Consider the following 23,198-nt stretch of genomic DNA (forward strand, 5'->3'; position numbering starts at 1 on the left):
TGAGATAAAATATGATTTTGTATTCATTATTGGTTGTCACGTGTTGTACTACTATGTGTGATAGAGTGGTATGTCTCAACCACTAGAGTGGAGACTCTTAGTAACATTGTGGATATTTGTAGTTGACAAATATTGAACTGGACCATACAGAACTCTTAGACCAAACACTGTCATAGAACAAAAGAGTTATTCTGTTACAGAAAGTCCTTATTACCTGAGGATGTTATTAAATCTTATGTATAAATTATATTACTTTGATAGTGTCAACCGGTGATGCTAATTACAGGCTATATACGGACACGTTGGGTTATATAATAAATACATGAAGATTTGTAGTCATCCAAGATGGGATCTATCACTCCTATTGTAGGAGAGAATATTCTAGATTGTTTCTTATGTGTTGGATAAAAATCCGGCCGGTTATTTTTTGAAAGTATTTTATTATATATAATATATATATTTTTATATATTTTTCTTTAAATTGTTTTATGTCCAATAGTGTAAAGAAACACACATATAAGTGGAGATCGATAGTGTCATTGGTGGTCTAATTATCCCACTTATATGGAATATTTATTGATAGAGGGACTAATATGTAAAATATTATATTGGGGTCTCACATATGAATATCTCTAATCTTTGGATTAAATTGCAATTTGTTGATGGACATGATTGTGATTATAAAATTAGTATGGACTAATTTGCTAAAGATGTAGTGATCCCAAACAGGTCCACGCTACATGTTTTAACCTTATCCGAATATATTTACTCTCTATAAATATGGATATGAGATTAGGGTTTCTCAATTTTTTTGATTTGTGATTGCCATCAAAAGACGGCTACGACAAAAACCCTAATATTCACAATAGTTGCTTGGAGCAAAAGAAGCCATCACTTCTTCCGGATCAAGGGTGAAAAGTTCGAGAACATTGCGTGTGTGCGTTGGAGGATTTTGCGCTTGTGAAATCTCTGTGAGGTAACCCTGATCTTTCACATATATTCATGTGTTCATGTGATCGATCCTTGATAATTAATCAATTGTTGATTAAATATCAATTAATTGTAATTGATAGTCCTAATTTGATTAGAAAGATTTTTCTAACCCTAATTTGATTAGATCGATTTTTACTAACACAAACACCCCCTCAAAGTTTCTACATAGTATAGTCAACCCAATTCTCCCTAATTTCAGCATGCCAATTTGCCTCCTGTTAAATGTAGTTGTGCATTATATGCTCCTCAATAACTATGAAATATTTGGTCACCATCTAGCTGGTGTAACTGTGAAATAATTAAGGTTCCCTACCATGCATCACATATCTCACTTTAAATGAGGATTTATTATTTTGACACGTATGTTTTGACTCCACATATGTAGGTTGTCACCCAACAGGACTCACATTTAAAGAATTGGGTTGGGAAACACATTTACACCCATTTGCATATGAATGCATGGTAGTCAATGATGGTTCATGAAAACCATGCTCTAATTTATTTATGGAAGTTAATAAATAGCATATCTTACCACTCTCTAATTTATTAAGAATAAATTCAAATAAAGAATGAAGTTAAAAATAATCCTCATTAATATTTATAAATTTATTTATTTATAAAATAGACAAGTCAGTATAAAACATATATATATATATATATATATATGTGGACCTAACTTAATTATATCACTTGTCTTCACTCTATGTATGGGAGACCCTACACGACTTGCACAAGAGACTCTATTTACTATACATTAGGTGGGAATTATGTGGGAATTGAATCTCTAACTTTTCATATTAAAACGAATACATTAACTATTGAGTAGCTCAATGTTAGCTTATATTTTATAAATGCTATTGTCTGATTATAATCCACTGTCTATTAAAAATAAAATAACTCCCTAATTTTCAAATATTAAAACACAAATTAAGATTCACTAAATTAAATAGCTATAGCCCAACGATTGACATGCATTTAAACCAAGTCAAGTAATCAAATATGACAATTTTTTTTTCTAGATAAATTACACGTTGATTATTAAATGAAAACTCCACATGAAACTACTTCAGAATTAATTATTTACTTAGTAAGACTTCCATTAACAACTCTACTACTCCTAAATATTACATCCATGTACGTACCACTCCAACCAAGATCATAGCTTTAGGGAACTAATCAATTACTTAACTTGTGAGACTTCATTTAACAACTCTACTAGTACTAGTACTACTACTGCTACTACTACTACTACTACCATCCATGTACCACTCTAACCAAGATCATAGCTTTAGGGAAGCCCCCTTTTCTATCAATATTTCCCCACAGTAACCATTAATGCATCTAACTCAAAGTAGAGAATCAATGGCCACAGTCTTGCCACCTGCATTCCACTCAAACGGTAACAAACATTATGACCACATGCAATGTTTTACACTTCAACGTCTATTATGCAAAGTCCAAAACACTACAAGTAGTAGCACACACACTACACTCTCCTCTCACTCTGCAACAAACCTTCAATATGGAGATAATGGAGGCCAAAAATGGAGGAGTTGAACTCCATCTTGACGTACATCATCTCCTTGATCATATCCAAATCAAACTCATAATGTTTCTGGCTATCTTCTCTTCAGTTTCACACAGTGCTCAATCACCAGCCATATTCATCTTTGGAGACTCATTGATAGATAATGGAAACAATAACTACTTGCCTTCCATTGCCAAAGCAAACTACTTCCCCTACGGCATCGACCTCGGTGTTCCGACCGGCCGGTTTTGTGATGGCCTCACTGTCACTGACTACGGCGGTAAAGAAATTGAACCTCTAAAATGAGTTTAAGTTTATAAGCTTGGTTAATTTCATGGCTTCTATTTAGACTTCATTTCTTGTTTCTTGAAAGGCAGCAAGGTGGCTTGGCTTGCCTTTCCCTCCTCCATACTTGAGTCTTCAGTCACTGTCGAAGGAAATTGTAAGAGGTGTTAATTATGCCTCTGCTGCTGCTGGCATCCTTGATGAGACTGGAAGACACTATGTAATTTCTATGATTCTTATCTTATATATGTATTTAATGACAGTCCAAAGAGAAGCTCCTCTTATCATATAATTCATTGATTTGATCTTTATTTATCCACCTCTTCCATACTATATATGTTTAGGTTTTAGATTTTGGCTTTGGGTTAATTTAGAGTTTATGCATAGTTTTGGGTTAGGTTGAAGTAGTAGTGCTAATTATGGTTTATGGTTTCGGTTTAATGTTTAAGGTTTAAAGTTTAAGGTTAAGGTGAAGTAGTAATATGCTAATTAAGGTTTATGGCTAGGATGAAGTAGTTATATGCTAATTAAGGTTTATGGATAGGATGAAATAGAACCATAATTACGGTTTAGTTTTAGAGTGAAGAGGTAAGGGTTTAGGGTTAGGGTGAGTTAGTAGTGATAATAAATGAGGGTTTAAGGTTAGGATGAAGTAGGAATGCAAATTAGTTTATATTTAGGGATAATGTGAGTCAAGTAGTAATGCTAATGAGGGTTTAAGCTTGGGGTGAAGTAACAATGCTAATTAGGGTTTGGGGTTAATTAGTATGAAGTAGCTGCTAGTATCAGTACTAAAAAGAAAATTTAGGGTTTAGGGTTTAGCGTTTTTTCCTCGATCTGGAAAAGAAAAGATCCTCTTATAATTAATTTTTGTTTCATTTACAAGCATTGAAGTGGGAGAATTAATTGGTTCTGTGTGTTGGCAGGGGAGCAGGATTTCATTCAATAGACAAATATTACTATTTGAGAAGACAGTGAAGTTTCAACTGCCCATCTTGATTGCAGACCCAAATGCATTGGCTCAATTCATTGCAAACTCCTTGTTCATCATCAACATTGGCAGCAATGACTACATCAACAACTACCTTCTCCCTCAATACTACACCAGTAGCAAGACTTACTCACCGGAAGGTTTTGCCGATCTTCTCATCACTGCATTCACCAGGCAGCTCGCGGTAATTATCACACATTCGATCGAATTCATCTAATTAGTCATTATCCTCATCACTTATATATATATATATATATATCCATTGTAGTGATGTTTCTACATATTGTTTCGGTTTAGAGTTTGTATCAATTGGGAGTTAGGAAGATGTTGATCGTCGGTATCGGGCCGCTAGGTTGCATACCAAGCCAGCTCTCAATGAATAACAGCACAGACGGCGAATGCATCAAAAGGGTGAACGATATAGTGATGGCATTTAACAGCCGTTTTTTTCCAATGTTACCTAGTCTCAACTCGAGTTTCCCTGGCGCATTCTTTGTGTATCAAAACATATACGATAGATTCATCAACTTGATACAGAATCCTTCAGACTACGGTAAGTGTCTGCGTCAAGAATTAGAAGCACTTCTGAAAAACATAAGTCAAGCACTTACTTTTGTAAATGATTGGAAACTAGTACTATCATGTGTGTTGATGTTTGATTTTTTTAATTATCTTTCCAGGCTTTACAGTGAAAAATCAAGCTTGTTGTGGTAGTGGAAGATATGGAGGGGAATTGAGTTGCTTGCCATTGCAAGTGCCTTGTGCTGCCAGGAATCAATACATTTTTTGGGACTCTTTTCATCCAAGTCAAGCAGCAAATGCGATCATCGCCGCAGGGTGTTACAGTCCTTCAGCTACTGATTGCTATCCAATTAGTGGGAGGCAATTGGCACAGATATAAATTGAAAATAACAGAAAAAAAAATAACTTGAATTGTGTTCTTATGAGTTATAGGATTTTATGGCATGTGTTAGAATAAAAGTATAGTGAATATGAATGATTATTCTTGATTAAAGAGTATAGTATTTTTATAGGAGGTTTGAAGTTTAGTACCTATATATAAATTGCTACAAAGTTTTGAGGTGTCAATAAATTACAGAATGGGTGGTTTAGCATAATAAATTTGGGAGTAAATGTGCTGCAAGTTTGTTGAGTTTTTCTGCAGAATATTTAATGCATGGCTATATTTCTAGCCAGAACATTAATGTTGGAATGTTTATATGATGTTTTTACTGCAATGGAAAAAGATAAGTTAGACTTGTCACACTGACGGTTCTTCAAACAGAATCGAAACTGGTTTTTTTTTTCTGAAGATTTTAAATAATATATGCTCAATTTCATACAAAATTCTTCAAATTCTTATTGGAATTGATTCCTAAATTAATCAGGACGAGGCTGATCAATAACAAAAAAGAATGGCTACTGAAATTCATGCAGAAATATGCAATTGCAGGACATGACATTGTGTACAAGCTTTCCTATCAAAGTACTCATATATGTGAATGAAATCAGAAAGTAAGAAACACAGAACTGATCACAATTGAATCAAAGCATGAGAATTGGAATCCTTGAGACCATGAACTTCAGACTCTGCACACTCTGTGAATCTCTTTCCGGACTTGCAGGATTTATAAATGGAATTCTCCCTGCAAGAAGCACTGGCAAGTTAAAGTGCTGGAAATTAAGATCTCTCCACCAAACTCCAGTGAAGCTTGTCAGAGCTCATTACTAATGGCACTATGCTTACCTTTGCTCATGATGCTCATGAATGAGCCATATTAATATCATGAGTAAATATATTATAAATATATTGATTTTTAAATTCCATAGTTGTGAGTAGTGTAGAAAAGAAAAATGTCATGACCTGGCGGATCCCTTGCATAAAGTTCTCGTTTCGGGGAAACCGAAAATTGGAACATGTGCAAAATGAGAGTATAGTATTATTGAGCTTGAGGATGCGCTACACATCGGTGCACGCCCGTGACTATAAACTTTAAATAAGGTGTTCATAACCTAGTGTTAAAAAAAAAAACAAAAACAAAAACAAAAACAAAAACCATAATAGGTAATCTTAACATCCGCGCTGAGCATGCACCGAACAGAGTTCTGTGTAATTGGTGAGTCGTTTGATATCTTTTAAGAATCGAACCGTAAGTGGCACCATAGTTGAATGACTATACACAGCTGCCAGCCTAAGAAGCTTTGCTTATTTTTTCTACTTTTGGTTTTATTTTGCCCTTTTTCTCAAATTGGCCCTCACTTTTTATAATATTATCAAAATGACCTAATGACCATCACATTAGTGTTCAATCAGTACTCATACGTTGATTAAGCTGTTGATTGAGCATTTTAAATTAATTTTTTTTACATTTTAACCCCTCATCTCTCTTATAATTATTTAAATAGTTTATTTGTAGCTTTTAACCTAATTTTTTTAAAAAAAAAATATTACTAAAACAGAAAATATTATTTAAAATTAGAATTATTATTATTAATTATTAATATAGAAATTATTTTAAATTATTTTATTAATATTTTGATTATCAATATTAGAGTGCCAATTATTGAAGTGTGAATTATTTAAAATTATTATTAGAGTGGGAATTATTTTAAAATTTTTAAATCAAATTGTTGCTTAAATTTAAAGGAGATTATTTTAATTATTATTAGCTAAATTCTCTTGCTTTGTTACTAGTTTTTGTAATTTTGGTGATTTTGAGGTAATATCGCATATAGATAAAAAAAAAAAAAAAAATTCAAAACACAAGTAGTTTAATGTACTTGTTCCACTCCTAGTGGACAGTCTCAGTTGTTTGTCGTTATGTCTCTCTATTTGTTTGTTGGTGTTTCATCGGGTTGTATCTTGTTCCTTTTTTTAATGCAATGTGGTTTATCTATTTTTTTAAATAAATAAATAAATAGCTTAATCATCCAAATTATAACATCATACATAGAATACCTCCCGCTAAAAGTTTATATTTTTATATTTAAAAAAATTTATTTTTGCGTATTTATAGCCCTCTCAAATATAGTATAAGCGTATATGCATTTATTAAAATTTATATTTGTATAAATCAGTACTAAAATTAAATACAATTATATACTTCTATTGACATACACTCCCATATGAATGCATATACTCCTTAGAAATCAGATTGTGTATATACGCCAAAGATGATGATAGTTCCGGTGGGTTAGTGTTTTTAGGGGAATCACTCAATCTCACAAGAATATAAAACACACACACACACAATCAATCAAGAGAAAGAAGACACATAAGTTGGTTACCCAGTTTGGCACAAATTTGCCTATATTTGGGGGGCCAAGCCCGGAGAAAAAATCTACTAAAAGAGGTTATAGAATAAAAAGTACAACATTCCCTTACTCACTCCAGACAAAGAATACCCTCTTAAGATTGTTTGATGCCCACTCTCCTCAACCCTCACCAAAGGGTCTCTCACTTGTGGCTCCTCCTAAATCTTCAAGCATGATATCTTATATAGATGTACCTACGTCCACTTGATCCTTCCTCTTTTAGAATTCTCCGCGGCTTCCTAACTTGGACACCTTCCAAAGTTAGATGTTGCAACACTCAGTTGTAACATTGCCCACCTTACTGAACATGACTAAGTTCTAGCCAGTTGCACCCGAACTTGTGACACCTTCAACCCTCCCGGTTTCTTCAGTCCGCTTCGTAGCAGTTAACTCATCCTGAGCTCCTCCTGCCGCTTCCTTCCTCATATCACTTCAGTAGGTCTCCTCTCCCGAGGAACGTGCCTACTAAGGCACATGCAACCATCTCACCAAAGATAGTCACCGAAGATCTCCCGATCTTCTTTCCAAACTTTGTCCAAGTTTGGACTTCCCAAATGATCTTCATTTGACTCGTGGAAATATTGTTATTAAACTTGATCTCATCTCATCCAAGTTTAGCCTTCAATATCTTCAAGATGATCTCCAATCATCCATGCTTAGATCTTCAAATCGTCAATTAAATCTCCAACTAATCTTCAATCAATCTCCTATATATGATTTGTCTCCTTTAATAGCTCCTCCCATAATTAGCTCTTAGATCTTTCTCCAAATTGTGTTGCAAAATATGGTCTTGATAGTCACATTGGCTTCCCCTTGCCTAACTTAGTTTGTGTCTTCAAATCGCTTCACACCAAACTAAGTTTCATGCAATCTTGATGATGATTTTTATTCTTGCCAACAATAGAACATTCCTCTCACTCTTTTTAAGATAGATTTTTTCTAAAAAGTGCTTTACGAAGGATATGATTTATCATCCCAGATCTTACAAAAGATAAATAAACATTCCTAAAATAAAACTTGTCCTTCTTAAAGAGATCTTTTTAACTTGATGCGCTTTTCAAAATTTGTTAATCATCACATGGATCACTGAGAGGAATTCCACTAAACATAGTCTCCAAACATGATCTTCTAAGCCTCATATCTTCATATGCCATGACACCAAGCTTTAGCCATATCATCATCCTAGTCACTCCTTCTTTTTGCCATGTCATCATTGCTACATCATCTCTCTTTTGCCATGTCACCTCTTGGCTTATCACATAATACCAATCCATGTCGTCAAACTTAACAGATGATATAAGCAAATAGGCACTTTCATAGAGGCATATATATATATAAAATTTTTGTGGAGGTATATATGTACACCAAGATTCTTTCTTACATGAGTATATTTATATATTTATTGTGAAAATATATAAATATTTGCATTTTACACACACACACACACACACACACACACATATATATATATATATCAAAATATCAACTTCTATAAGGATGTATGTTTATAAATGTTTATATATAAAAAGGTTGTGTTTTCAGGGGCATTCTTAGACATCGAGTATAACTGGATGCATCGCGATAGCTGTTGGATGCTACTCCCCCACAAAAAAATATTATAATAACCCCAAACCCCATCCAACTTATATTTGCTGGTAAAACTCTTGAGAGGTAACCAAACTATACTCATATTTCAATTTGGATATCAAATTTCAATTTATATCTTTTTGGTCATCCTATTTCAATTTGATTTCAACAGAAGAGTAACCGATGGATTTTGGTGAGAAATATCTAATGTAGACACCGGATAAGCCACGTGGAGATATTTGGGCATGTCATATGTTGATGTGAACTAGCTACACTACTCTAAAAGTCATGTCAACATAAATTTAATGGCACTTGGATGAATGATGTGGCCTTTGGGAGTGACAATGCTAGTCCACATCAACATATGACGTGTCAAATGCTCTCCACATGACTTATTTAGTGTTCACATTTGACATTTCTCACTGAAATCCATCGAATATCCTCTCGTTAAAATCAAATCAAAGTAAAGTGATAAAAAAGATACAAATTAAAGTTTGGTATCCAAAGTGAAACATGGGTATAGTTTGTTGACCTCTCAAGATTTTTACCCCTATTTTTGCTCTCTCTTTCTCTCTCATATACATATTAATATTATTTACAAATTATTTAATTAATATATAAATGTTTATATATATATATATATGCCCACAGAACAAGTTTGTGATGGAAGTTAAATTTATCAAAATAAAAGAAGAGAAGAGAAGTTCTCTTTTCATTCTTCAGTTTTAATCTTCAAAAACTTTGATGTTGTCCAGTGTTATTAATGAACACGATAGGCACATGACTAAAGTTTGTTAGAGTTTGCTAGAGTTTGTTACTTTCAGTCCAACGTGCATCTAGCTAGCAAAAAGTGTTACTGAGATGCTAGTATATAAAAGGCAACATCATTGTATTCATTTTAACCTTTTTCTCATTTTCATTCAATAAGATTTACATATGCTTTTTCTCTCCATTCTCTCTTGTTCTCTTACTCTTGATCTCTCATAGATTTCATCTTCATCTCTTCTTTAATTCTCCATTGTTTCAGCTCAGAAGTTTGAGATCTTCAAGGCTGATGTTAATCTGATTCTGTTGTTTGACTTGAAGGTTGGATTTCTGCAGAGAAGACGGAATCATTGAGTTTTTTTACATTTCTAAAGTTTTCTCACATGGTATCAGAGCTAAAAGGGTAATTTACTGATCTTTTCTTGGAGCTGATTATTCTTTTCTTTTGAAATTTTACTGCATTTTGCTTCCTTGTTTCCTGAATCATGGCTGCTGGTAGTAATAAAGCTTCAGATGTTTATTCTCTACAATCTTCAGACAGTTTAGGCATGTTTCTTGTTTCTAAACCCTTTAATGAGTTAGGATTTGGATCTTGGAAGAGATCCATAGAAATAGCTTTAACAACTAGAAGTAAATTGGGTTTCATCAATGGTACCCGTAAGAAACCATATCTGGATTCAGATGAATACCAAGATTGGGAAAAAATGTAATAACATGGTCATATCTTGGATCTTGACTTCTTTAACCAAAGGAATTCTTGATAGTGTTATCTATACACGAAGGAGGCTAGCTAGTGAAATTTGGGAAGAATTGGAGGAGAGGTTTGGCCAATCTAATGGTCCACAATTATTCCAAATCCAACACGAGTTATATGCCAAGTCACTCAATGTGCTAGAAGTGTTACTACAAAAAAATAGGTTGTTTGCGGTGGTTTTTAAGTCATATAAAGGTGGTTATAACCGCTGCTAAATATTTTATGTACCAGTTGAAAAATTGTCGCAAATAATGGCGTTGTATTTGGTAGTTTAAGGTTGCATTTGGCGGCAATTTTAAAACAGTCACCAAATACAATGCACATGTATTTTACAGTAGCCACAATTTTTTATTATTTTAATTTTGTTTATTGATTTGCCATTTTATGGGAATTTCAACCCCCGCAGATTGCAATTAAATTTTTTATTATTTTAATTTTTTATTTATTAGTGATAATTTATTTTTTCATTACAATAATAAAAATTATGAACCTTTTATCAAATACCAAAGAATTACATTCAATTCAAATCAAAAATAATAATAAATTTATTAATAATTCAAGAACAACTACAACAAAGTTAAATTTATAAATCTAGTGATTGAGTTAAATTTACAAATATAGACAAAAATAAGCTAAGATCATATAATTATCAAAATAGTCACATTGTTCCAACTCAATGTTTGAAATAGTTTCCAGCCACAACTTCATGAGAACTAGTTAAGTAAGCCTGCAAAGAAGAAAATGGAATCCCAAATTTATACCAAAACCTCAGTGGCTTTAATACAATACTATCATGAATAAAAATAAAAGAAAGAAAGGAAGATAAGATAGGAACTATTCTACTAGCCTAGCATACTGACCTTTTATTTCCAAAAATTGGAGTGCGATCATTATGAAGAAACGACCTATAACACAGGAAATGTAATGAACAAATAACTAGACAAAAATAACTTCACCAAATAAAACATATAACCAATAGAAAGTCCACCAAAGTGAGCATTAATCACATATATAATATCAATAACAAGTTGAAAACAAAATCTGAAACTCATGTTATTTAATGCAAGAAGCTCCATTATATGCTCCTATTTATAAATCTAAAAGTTTATTAGTTTGTTTCATCCGAGCAACTAAACCAATAAATAGCAAAATTAACCTTAAAACTTCTCGCGAGTGTAAATATATGATAGTTTAAAAAAAAAAACAAGCCAAATCAACCAATACAAAATTCATATCCATACAATACAATAATCTCAGTCGCACAATCCAATTGAAAGTCCAAATCGATCCTTGTTGTGAGAAAAAAAACTTACCAAAGTGCGGCACTATGACAAAATCAGCAATTTTTCGAAGAGACAAGCTCAAAGTCTCTACAGCAAAGGGTATTCTCCTAGAAAACCAAATCAATGCATTATATCACAAGAAAAGTAAAGCAATTTTGAAGCAAAGTAAATATGAAGCCTTTGCATTTGAATCATAGTAAGCTTCCTAAAAAAAAAATAGATAAACAAAGTAAAGCAAATGACTGAACTCAATAGATGATCATTTGTAATTCTCCATAAACCTCCATTCTAGCTTCTCAATCATCTGCATCTCCTCCAACTGTTTGATTATAAAAATGCATATATAGAGACATGCTCATTGTATAACAAATAAAAGAAACTAGAAATGAATGCTTAAAACTAACCTTTGCTTTCAACCTCTTATTGACCTCTAGGAGTTGCATTCCCTTCGTCAAGACAAATAGTTAATGCACAAATTTGAAGTATAAACAGAAAAGAAAAATTAAGAAATATACACAAATGAGGACATTATGAAGAGGTTAACTACATTTATTACTTTTTGTTTAACAGTTCCATTAATTATTTGTTCTTCTTGAAAACAATTTGAATAACAAATAGTTGTTAAGTGATTAAATGATCAAAAACTTGGAATAATGTGACATATCTGTATAGAAAGATATGTCTTTCTTTAGAGTGAATCCAACTCTTAAAATATTAAAAGCTAATTAAACAAAGATTTAAAGCAAAATCATTAGTTTCTGAGGTTAAGCTAATAAAACAAAGATTTAAATCTTGGCGAACGACAAAGAATGAAGATATATGTGCTTGTGCATTTCTACGTATTGACTAAAATTATTGCACAAAATAAAAAAACTTGGCGAACAACAAATAATGGTTTTAAACAAGACAATTGACCAAATTAATCAAAATCAAAATCAACACCTCAATTAAAACACAACCCATTCAAATTTAAAGACAACAACCTCAACATAAAATCAAATTAACTAAAGAAAACACTACTTCTTCATCAAAATAATGGCAAGAAGCCCTAAAACAAGCATAGAGAATCTTACTAGAGTGGTGATGAAATATGGGGAGCAGGGAGCTTCAAGCGTTGCCAGAGGTGATGAAAGAAAAAGGGAGGCAAGCGAAGGAAAAAAGGGTTTTGGCAGGCGAAGCAAAAAATTAAAAAGAACTATAAACTCACCGGCTCCTTGCTATTTTGCTTAGTTGTCCTCAAAATCTAGCAAAGTTCCCTCCAACGTAACCTTCTCTTACAAATATGGTTGAAATGGTTAAACTCCTAATAAAACAAAGAAAAACACAGACCAAAAGTCTGTGAATCTCACAGCTCGGCAGAGATGTATTCAGTGTGCTTACTGGCAAAGTGGCATCTATCCATCTGGATGGAGAGACCATTCCTTGGTTCCAAATGCTCCAAAAATCAGGTGTGTTTTCAACATGGGCCTCATTTGCTAGTGCTGTAGAAGCTACTTACGGACCCTCCTTATTCGAGTGTCCAAGGTATGCACTCTTTAAACTTCGGCAAACGGGAACGGTGTCCCAATATTATTCCTCTTTCACATTCCTTGCCAACAGAGTGGAAGGGTTATCACAAGCAGCACTTTTAGACTGCTTCATCAGTGGTCTCCATCATGACATCCAACGAGAGGTGATTCCATGGCAACCCGACTCAATCTCCCAAGCAGTTCGGTTGGCTAAACTTTTTGAATACAAATACCTTTCCCCACACCAAGGTACCAGCCAAAACAACTCTGCAGACACATACATATCATCACAAAGAACCTCCACACCATTACCAATGATCAGCAGACCAATGCTTCCACAGCTTCCAGCCCCAACCATCCATCCACCAACTGACAACACCATCAAACCACAACATCAAAGCCCGTCAAAAAGAATCTCTTTTACTGAAATGCAGATACGAAAGGCTAAAGGCCTTTGTTTTAATTGTGATGAAAAGTACTCTCCTCAACACAAATGTCCCAATAAAAGGCTATTACTACTCTCATGGGATGATCAACACAATGAAGAATCGGAGCTTCCCATTCTGCTGGAGCCTGATAACACAGAGGAACTCGAGCGATCACTTCATAGTTTATCGCTCAATGCAATGCATAGTATGGCATCTACAGGCACCATGAGATTCATGGGCAACCTCCATGGCAAGCAAGTGCACATCCTCCTTGATGGCGGCAGCGATGAAAGTTTCATCCAACCCAGGCTCGCACACTTCTTACGGTTGGAAGTCCTTCCGGCACCATCTTTCCGGGTTCTCATCGGCAATGGCCAGAGCTTGGAGGTCGAAGGACGTGTGGAACACCTTCACGTCACTGTTCAGAAACATGATCTAGAATTCATTGCTTACCTACTACCTGTCAAAGGTGCAGAAATTATCTTGGGCGCCGCATGGTTAGCCATGCTCGGACCTCACATTGCTGACTACAGTACGCGCACCATACACTTCACCCACCAGAGCAATCTCATAACATTGCATGGTATTCACCAATACCAACCTCTCCACATGTCTCTTAACCAACTTCAAAGAATGCAGTCCATTAATGCCATTGCAGCTTGCTTTACTCTCACCCCAATAGAGGACACTGGGCCATCAACCATGTCACACCAACAGGACACATACACCTCCCCACCTACTGACATACAGCTCGCATTACCACCCTCCATATCTTCTGATATCCAACACCTGCTTCACCAATACAAGCATATTTTCACCATACCCACAGAACTCCCACCATCCCGAACCTGCAACCACAGAATCCAACTCGTCCCTAACACATCACCAGTCAAGGTTCGTCCATACCGCTACCCTCACAATCACAAGTCAGAGATCGAAAGAATGGTAAAGGAAATGCTGCAGTCTGGCTTGATTGAACACAGCACCAACCCCTTCTCTTCCCCTGTCTTACTGGTGAAGAAGAAAGATGGTACATGGCGGTTCTGCACCGACTATCGAGCTCTCAACGCCATCACCATTAAGGACGCCTTTCCAATCCCAACAGTGGATGAACTGTTGGACGAGTTGCATGGTGCTGCTTACTTTCCAAGTTGGACCTTCGGTCCGGCTACCACCAAATCCTTTTGCACCCCGACGACAAGCACAAAACTGCATTCCGAACACATCACGTCCACTTCCAATGGCTCGTGATGCCCTTTGGCTTATCCAATGCGCCAACAACATTCCAATCCCTCATGAACTCTATATTTCAAACAGCCTTCAGAAGGTATGTCCATGTCTTCTTTAATGATATCCTTATTTACAGTCCTTCTTGGACTAAACATCTGCAGGACCTTGAAGAGGTTCTTTCTACTCTCCACAAACACAAACTATTTGCCAAGCTTTCAAAATGCATGTTCGGCCTACAAGAAGTTGAATATTTGGGCCATATCGTCTCAGCCAATGGGGTCCATATGGATAAAATTAAAGTTGATGCCATCTTACAATGGCCAACTCCCTCCAACGTCAAGCAGCTTCGCGGCTTTCTAGGCCCGAGCGGCTACTATCGCCGGTTCATCAAGCAATACGCTCATTTGGCGCGTCCATTAACGGACCTTTTAAAGCGCGACAACTTCCAATGGAATTCTCAGGCCGACGCAGCATTTCACACTCTTAAGCTGCCAATAACATCGGCACCAATCCTTCGGCTACCAGACTTTTCGAAACCATTTGTCATTGAGACTGATGCATCCGGTTCCGGCATCGGTGCTGTACTCAGTCAGCATGGAGAAACAGTCAGCATATGTTCATGAATTGTATGCTCTTACGGATGCAGTTTAGAAATTCCGGCACTACCTTATCAGCCACAAGTTCATTGTGCGGACCGACTAACAAGCTCTCCGCCACCTCACCAACCAGGCCATACAAACGCCAGAACAACAAAAGTGGTTGCCCAAGCTCTTAGGGTTTGATTTCACCATTGAATATTGTCCCGGCAAAGATAACCTGGCTGCCGACGCATTATCCAGATGCTGCACTCTCACATCATCCACCACTCACTGCTTGCTTTTACAACAAATAAGGTCTCTCCAGCGGGAAGATCCGATGATTGCCCAACTCATCCAACAATTACAAACTGGTTGCCAAGTCCACCCCAAGTACTCTTGGCGCCATGATCTTCTCTGGTGCAACGGCAAAATATATGTTCCAGACAACAAGATCATTCGGGAGCAACTCTTATATGAATACCATTCAACCCATATGGGCGGACATGCAGGCACCATACGCACATATGCGCGACTAGCTCAACAATTCTCCTGGCCCAACATGCGCAAAGCAGTTAATGATTTTGTCCGTTCCTACAGTATATGCCAACAGGTGAAGGAATCTCATTCACACCCGGGTGGGCTCCTCCAACCTCTTCCGGTGCCTCAACAAATCTGGGAAGAAATCTCAATGGATTTTATTGTTGGTCTTCCCAAGTCCAAGAGTTATTCTGTCATCTATGTCGTCGTCGACCGACTTTCCAAATACGGACACTTCATTCCAATGAAGGAGGATTTTTCTAGCACTACTGTGGCTGAAATTTTATTGCTCATATTGCCAAACTCCATGGAATACCGAAATCCATCATGAGTGATCGCGACAAAGCTTTCACAAGTCGTTTTTGGCAATACCTCTTCAAGTGCATGGGTACTAATCTTGCAATGTCCACGGCCTACCATCCTCAGTCAGATGGACAAACCGAGGCATTAAATAAATGTCTCGAACAATATATGCGTTGCTTTGCATCTACAAATCCCAAGCTGTGGGTTGACATGTTACCATGGGCCGAGTTTTGGTATAACACCGCCACCCATACTAGCACTGGTTTGTCACCATTCAAGGTTGTGTACGGCTGAGATCCTCCCCAGTTGCTACCATACTCACCCAATGACAATGACCCCCCAGCCATTGCTACACTACTACAACAGCGGGACCAAATCCTGCACCACCGCAAAACCAATCTCGCCAAGGCTCAGGCACGAATGAAGCACTTCGCCGATACCAAACGGCAAGAAGTCAACTATAACGTGGGTGCTTGGGTTTATGTCAAGCTACAGCCATTTAAACAGCATTCGCTGGCACTTCGCCGCCACACCAAGATAGCGATGCGATACTTTGATCCCTTTGAAGTGATACAACGCGTTAGCCTAGTCGCGTATAAACTCAAATTGCCAATCGAAGCCCGTATTCACCCAGTATTCCACGTATCACTCTTAAAACCATGCCATGGTGATCACTCAAAGACACATATTCCAATTCCACTTGTTACAACAGAGAAAGGCCCTATTTTGCAACCCACCCAACTCCTGCAATACAGAGAAATCAAAAGAAGCAACCATTGGGTTCAACAGGTCCTTGTCAAATGGGAGGGCCTCACTGATGATGACAATTCGTGGGAAGACCTCCAACCCTTGCAACAACACTACCCACACTTGGACCTTGGGGACAAGGTCGATTTTAAGGGGGGGAATGTAATGTTTCCATATATAGTGGCAGGAAAATTAGGAAGTGACCAGTCAAGGGAGCCTGAGAAAGAAGACGGTTCTTTGTATGATAGGATGGTCAAAGGTCCAAGGGTTGAGTCAGAAGTGAAGAGAGAGAACCAACTCCAAGGAAGCAACAAAGGAAGTGGGGTAGGCCAAGGAACGTGGGGTGGGGATCAGGTTTCAAAGGAAGTATGAAGACTTTGTCATAGGGCATGGGCCAGTCAATATATAAGGAGAGATAGTAGACTGGTGGGGATACTTTTGGGAAACCTTTGTAGTGGCCTTGTTCTTCACAAGGAGGTGGGTACTTCTTCTTCTGGTGAAGGAGAGGGAAGTTGTGTCTTGTGTGTTTATATGTGGTGTGTTGTATGTAATCTCCCTAGGAGTGTATGCATGTTATCCTAGAGAGTGTGTGTGGAAGGTGTTGTATTTTGTAAGATTAGAGGCCTAGTGGCTGCTAATCTAGTGAAATCCGTAACCTCCTTATTGAAATCTAAGTAATAGGGCCGTGAAAGGCTCTTGGAGGGTGTTGATTGTGTTGTGGTGTGTGTCGAGAGTTCTTGCATCTATTACATGCCTCTAGCCTCAGCAAGGTCTTGCTTTACAAGCACCAATCCAATCAAAAGATACAACTACTATAATCTCAGAATCCAACAATCTACAAGGAAAAAACCAGAGATAAAAGGCGGTAACTCTGAGAACAAGCTTGCTCTCTCCAAGTTGGATAGTGTGCTACTTTCTCACTTGTTTGTTCTTGTAGATGTGTGAAGGAAGAGATAGTACAAAGTGATGTATGACGGAAGGCACTTAGAGTTAAGGTTTTGAAATTTGAAGCGAATGAGAAGGAGAAGGATGCTTGTATTTTTGGATTTTGCTGAGGGCGATTGCTTAGGCTTCGAGATGGCGCTGAAGTTTTTTTATTGCCATCTCCGTCAAGAAGACTGTGAAGATGAAGAAGTAGGCCTCTTCAAAATGAAATGATAAAAGAAAAGGGAAATTTTGCCATTACATAGTGTTTGGATTCAAAAGTAAAAAAGAAAATAAAATGAGGTAAGAGGAGAAAGTAAGAGCAAGGAAAGGAAAGGTTAAACCTTTGTTTTGTTAGACAAATTTTATGGAGGGAAAGAAAAATAGAGTTTTCTGATAAACTTTGTTTAGTTAAGGAGAGGAAGGGAAGGGAAATGATATATAATAATATAATATACCAATTATACCTTTATTATTAAATAGAAAATTACTTATTTCTACTTAAACACATGCATTATAAATATCTCAAATAAATTCACACTTTTAAGTAGATTTTTTAATAAATATTAAAATTATTATAATTATCATTATTATTTTGATTTTGATTTTTATACTTTAATTTTGCCCATCCTTAAATAAGACTATTTATTTTTTCCTTTGGAAATATATCATATATTATTGTCTTGTAAAGGATAAAAAAAATGATGATATTTACATCATCACAATGGACTGATGCTTGATTAGGTCTATGAAAATATAAAAAAATTTAATTAACATAAAAGCAAAAAAAGAAATACATAAAAACAAGGATTTGTGATGGGTGTCATGTGAATACTTGATTAAAATAAAATTAGATAGAAAAAAAGTGAAAGAAGAACCTTATGAAGTGGTGTTATGTAATTAATTTAAAAACTAATGGTTATGCTATGTGACAAATATTGATAAGCATAGGGATAAATTTCAACCCAAAGCTTTTGCTGCAATTTTTCTTAAGAAGGGGTATGAAGTTTTAGTTCTTGACACACAAGAAATTATAGTTTCTAGAAATGTTGTGTTTCATGAAGCAACTTTTCCTTTCCTTCAATCTTCGGTTCCTATTGACTCTTCAACTTACTTACTAAAGTTTGTTCAGGATGTTTCTCATTCTATTTTTGACAATTCAAATATTTTCCACTTTAATAATCCTATCAATGTTCCTTGACATACCATCAAATTCATCATCCAAATAATACAATTCATTCTTCTTCAATTCCAAATGTCTCAGTTTCCATCATGATACTCCTTCCTCAATTCTAGAAACTAATCACAGATCTAACAGATTTCATAATCCTCCCATTTATTTGCAAGATCATGTGTGCAGTAACGCCCAATTGAATCCATTTTTAAATTCTCAACCAAGTTCTTGTTCCATTAATTGTTCCCATACAATTACCAATTCTTTTCCTCTACCAAAACATATTAGCTTTCCCTCTCTACATCTTGAAAACCAAAAAGTGCTTGCTATGCTAACTACTTTACAAGAGCCACAAACCTATGAAGAGGCTATAGTTGATCCAAATTGGCAGAATGCTATGCAAAAAGAGTTTGATGCTCTTGAAGCAAATAAAATTTGGGAACTGGTTACTTTACCTAAAGGAAATAAATCTATTAGCCGCAAATGGGTTTATAAGTTGAAATATAAGGCAGATGGGAGCATTGAAAAGCATAAAGACAGGCTAATAGTGAAGGGCTTGACTCAGAAAAATGGAGTGGATTATTCTAAAATATTCTCTCCTATTACGAAAATGACAACAGTGAGGAGCTTGATTGCAATGGTTATAAAGAGAGGTTGGAAACTGATAGGGATGCAAGTATACATGCCAACTGCATAATAAAGTGTGCATAAAAGCAGAGTATCAGTCCATAGGGAAGAAAGTGAATACTAGTATTAACCCTAAATCAAAAAAATATAACCTAAGTAATCGAATGTTGTGTGTGTGAACAAAAGGAAGCAAAGATAAGAAAATACAAAAAATAATAGGAGAGAAGTCAAGGAAAAAAGTGATGTCCGAGCATAACGTCTCTCTGGGTTATAAAGTGCAGGACAAAGGTTGTTTAAGCATGCAATTCTATTTGGATTGAGAGGTTTTCAGAATTATACTAGACCCCTATTTCTCAAGTAAAGAGTAATTGAATAGATGCAGAGCTGATAGATACATCCACACAATTGCATTAACACTCTATGAAACCTTACTGTGAGCCAATGACAATCTTTTAAGTAGATAATCTCTCTAATAGAGAGAGATTATCTCTAATCCGAATACAGAGTAAAGATGTGATTTCTCATAAAATCCTCTCCACGTGATTGTAAAGAGTACGGAGATTATAACTAACCCACTCAGAAGGGTTGGGGGAGAATAAATCTCCAAAATACCTTAACCAGAGGTGTGCTCACTATCCTCTCGAATTGGGGCATATATTTACTAGGTGGGAATTTTTTCCTCGTCACGTAGCACACCAAACATGATAGCTAGTGTTTTTACCTCGTTAGCAATCAAACATTCAAACACACAATTAAATTCAAATAGAAATAATTTCAATTAACAAAATAATTAAAGCATCAAAGATCCAACAACCAAGTCAAAATTATAAACCCTAGAGTTCAACTATACCCAAACATCTACAAATTAGCCCTCTATTAATGGAGGTAAAGCATCCAAAATACAAATAATAGGAGGAAACATGAAAGCTATGAAAACCCCCTTCTAAATTGTGTCAATGAAGGATCACTGGAGAAGCCCTATGAAAGCTTCCACACACGCCATCAAGGTGAACTTGACGGCTACGATCTTTAATCCTTGAATGATGATCTTAAACCCCTTGAAATCACCCTTTAAGTGCTGGAGATTTGTCTCTTATCTTTCCTAACTTCGCCTCCAAGAAATACCCAAAAGAAAAATGTTCAATGCCCTAAAAATCCTCTTAAGTTTTATTTATACCCGACTACGTACGAGCTTTTTTATAGGCATAAGGACGTGGTCATAAGGGAGCTAGAGAAGATGGTCACGAGCCTTACGGGAACACTTCTGGCCGTAAGTCACATCCGTAAGGTTTTCTATTTGTGTTACGGTCCAACATACGGCCATAAGCGATGGACCGCAAGCATCACTTGTTCTGCTTCTTGCGACCGCCCTTATGGGTGTAAGCTTTAGTTGTAAGCTCCTCTGGATGATCCTTATGGGCTAAGCCTTGCCTATAAAGTCCTCTGAATTAGCTATGAATCCCTATTATGAGCATAGGCATGCTTGTAAAGTCCTCTAGAATTGACTTACGACCGTAAGGTTAGCCGTAAGCTGCCCGTAAGTCACCCAATTTGCCTTGTCCTTGTTTGAATGATATTGAGAGAGCTCCAACTTTATCGTTTGAGATCTGAAATATTTGTTTTGGCTCTCTCTCATCTTGACATCTTGCCTTAAGCCTGAGAATGCGAAACACACTTGATTTAACATCGAATTCCATAATACGATTCTAATACATGCCGAATGAATGTACAAAGTGATATAAAATACATGCATAATGTATGCTCATCAGAAACTCTTCCAACTAGATATAAACAATGCTTTTCTACACGGTGAATTACATGAAGACATTTATATGAAAATTCCTCGTGGGCTGGAAATATCTCATTCAAGGCTAGTTTACAAATTAAGAAAATCCTTGTATGGTCTAAAGAAGGCTTCCAGACAATGGTATTCAAAATTGTTAGCTGCTTTGAAGTCAATAGGTTATCAAAACCCCAAGAATGATTACTCATTGTTTTATAAGAAGTCTGATGGACAAGTCATTTTCCTAGCTATATATGTGGATAACATACTCATAACATGCAACAATGAAGAAGAAATGATTAGTTTGAAATAATTCCATGATCAGCAATTCAGAATAAAAAATTTAGAAAAACTACATTACTTAGGCATTGAGGCAATTACACAAGGACAGGATTTAATTTTGACACAAAGGAAGTTTATCATAGATCTATTAACTAAATTTGATTGCAATCAATTGTCATCAATATCAAGTCCTTTGGTACATGGCCTCAAGCTAACTACTAATATGGATCAGCCACTCTCGAATCCCTCTCTTTATAGAAGATTAGTGGGCAAGCTCAACTATTTGACGAATACAAGACCAAATTTGTCTTTTTTCTATCCAACATTTGGGTTAATTCATGTCAAATCCTCATACTTCTTATATGGAGGCTGCTTCATGTATTAAGATACCTAAAGAATAATCCTACACAAGGAATTCTTATGAATTCTGATTATAGTTTTTCTCTACAATCATATTGTGATTCAGATTGGGTTTCTTGTCCTCAAACTAGGCATTCGGTTGGTGGATTTTACATCACTCTTGGAAATACTCCTTTATCATGGAAATCCAAGAAGCTAAGCACAGTTGCTTTATCTTAAGCAAAAGCTGAATACAGGTCAATTAGAAAGGTATGCTCTGATTATAGTTTTTCTGTAAATATTTCTACAATTGGATGTGTATTTTGTAAGATATTCATAATCTTGTAAGACTAACCTAGAATATAAATGTGCTAAATTGGGTGAGATTTATATTGATGTCATAATTTGAGAAAAGCTAAGAATATTATGGAACTTGGTCACATTGTATCTTGGTGGGTCTAAATATTTTGGAAATAGGAATCATGAGGTTTGGCAAGTTTAAGTACTGCTATAATATCGATTTGAGGGAAAAAAAAAATGAAATCAACAAAATTTAAGGTTTGTGAATACTTGACGATTGCTAACGTAATGATAAATTTATTGCATTGTTGATGTTAGTAAGGCAAAAGATATTTATTGAGCTAGGAATTTTTGTCAAGGCTACTTGTTTCCAAAATGAGTAATGTTTTATGTTCCTATTTATATACAGTGAAGTTTTGACTTATGATTTTTTGTTGGTTCTATTAGCCATTTGATCTCCAGTTAATGAGGAAAAATTATGAGTGCCCTGATATTGTTGGACTTGAGTATGTGCATAATTTTAATGTTATCCACTTTTTCATAAATGCTTGTTGGTTGTAAAATTAGATATATGATAATCATGTCTTGTGATTTAGTAGGCAACATGTATTTCCAATGGATGAGAAAGAAACTGATGCCATTTTAGTATTTTTCTAACTTGTTTGATTTATTCATCACATCCTTGGAGTGATACAGGGATTGGGAATTTTAATTGAGGTTTGTTGGATTGCAATGATGGTAATGTATTTGCGGTTTTAAATTCTTTTGAAGTCAGATGATAACAAACACATGATAATATATGCTCAGATTGATGTTTAATAGAGGATGCCCAAGGGTATTGAATTCTATATTATGTTTGACATGAGTTTGAGACAAACCAAAGATTGGTTTATTTTTTATTTGTTACAACCATCGCCCTTAGAAGTATCATTAGTCA

At 35.7% G+C, this 23,198-nt stretch overlaps 2 protein-coding genes and 1 long non-coding RNA gene across 7 annotated transcripts; 2 read left to right on the forward strand and 1 right to left on the reverse strand.

Moving 5' to 3' along the window:
* The first annotated feature begins 2,495 nt into the window (after positions 1-2,495).
* LOC120266661 (GDSL esterase/lipase 7-like) lies at positions 2,496-5,016 on the forward strand. 2 transcript variants are annotated; one of them, XM_039274300.1, is made up of 5 exons: positions 2,496-2,801; positions 2,895-3,026; positions 3,733-3,981; positions 4,095-4,350; positions 4,478-5,016. In XM_039274300.1, the coding sequence occupies exons 1-5, from the start codon at positions 2,685-2,687 to the stop codon at positions 4,696-4,698; spliced, it is 975 nt and encodes a 324-aa protein (XP_039130234.1). In that variant the 5' UTR covers positions 2,496-2,684; the 3' UTR covers positions 4,699-5,016. The 2 variants fall into 2 exon arrangements, with proteins under 2 accessions (XP_039130234.1, XP_039130233.1); XM_039274299.1 differs by having other exon boundaries at positions 2,899-3,026.
* Positions 5,017-10,821: 5,805 nt separating this feature from the next.
* On the reverse strand, positions 10,822-12,888 carry LOC120267818. Of its 4 annotated transcripts, none has more exons than XR_005538591.1 (6): positions 12,709-12,888; positions 11,906-11,947; positions 11,750-11,820; positions 11,532-11,608; positions 11,079-11,123; positions 10,822-10,945 (listed from the first exon to the last, which is right to left on the reverse strand). It is a non-coding gene; the product is annotated as an uncharacterized LOC120267818 (long non-coding RNA). The 4 variants fall into 4 exon arrangements; XR_005538593.1 differs by lacking the exon at positions 12,709-12,888 and adding an exon at positions 12,575-12,702; XR_005538592.1 differs by lacking the exon at positions 11,750-11,820.
* A 6,370-nt stretch (positions 12,889-19,258) lies between these two features.
* Positions 19,259-19,627, forward strand: LOC120267219 (uncharacterized mitochondrial protein AtMg00820-like). The gene has a single exon (XM_039274910.1). It carries the CDS (start codon positions 19,259-19,261, stop codon positions 19,625-19,627), a length of 369 nt encoding a protein of 122 aa, XP_039130844.1.
* The last annotated feature ends 3,571 nt before the right edge of the window (positions 19,628-23,198 follow it).

The sequence above is a fragment of the Dioscorea cayenensis genome, chromosome 8 (genome assembly GCF_009730915.1).
Source record: "Dioscorea cayenensis subsp. rotundata cultivar TDr96_F1 chromosome 8, TDr96_F1_v2_PseudoChromosome.rev07_lg8_w22 25.fasta, whole genome shotgun sequence".
NCBI classification, from domain to species: domain Eukaryota; kingdom Viridiplantae; phylum Streptophyta; class Magnoliopsida; order Dioscoreales; family Dioscoreaceae; genus Dioscorea; species Dioscorea cayenensis.

Excerpts from the sequence above, each read along its gene's own strand:
- LOC120266661 (XM_039274299.1), top strand. The coding sequence starts at position 2,516 with ATGGAGATAATGGAGGCCAAAAATGGAGGAGTTGAACTCCATCTTGAC. Across the intron at positions 3,982-4,094 it reads CATTCACCAGGCAGCTCGCG|AGTTTGTATCAATTGGGAGT; the intron begins GTAATTATCACA and ends GTTTCGGTTTAG. Across the intron at positions 4,351-4,477 it reads ACAGAATCCTTCAGACTACG|GCTTTACAGTGAAAAATCAA; the intron begins GTAAGTGTCTGC and ends TTATCTTTCCAG.
- LOC120267219 (XM_039274910.1), top strand. The coding sequence starts at position 19,259 with ATGCTAACTACTTTACAAGAGCCACAAACCTATGAAGAGGCTATAGTT.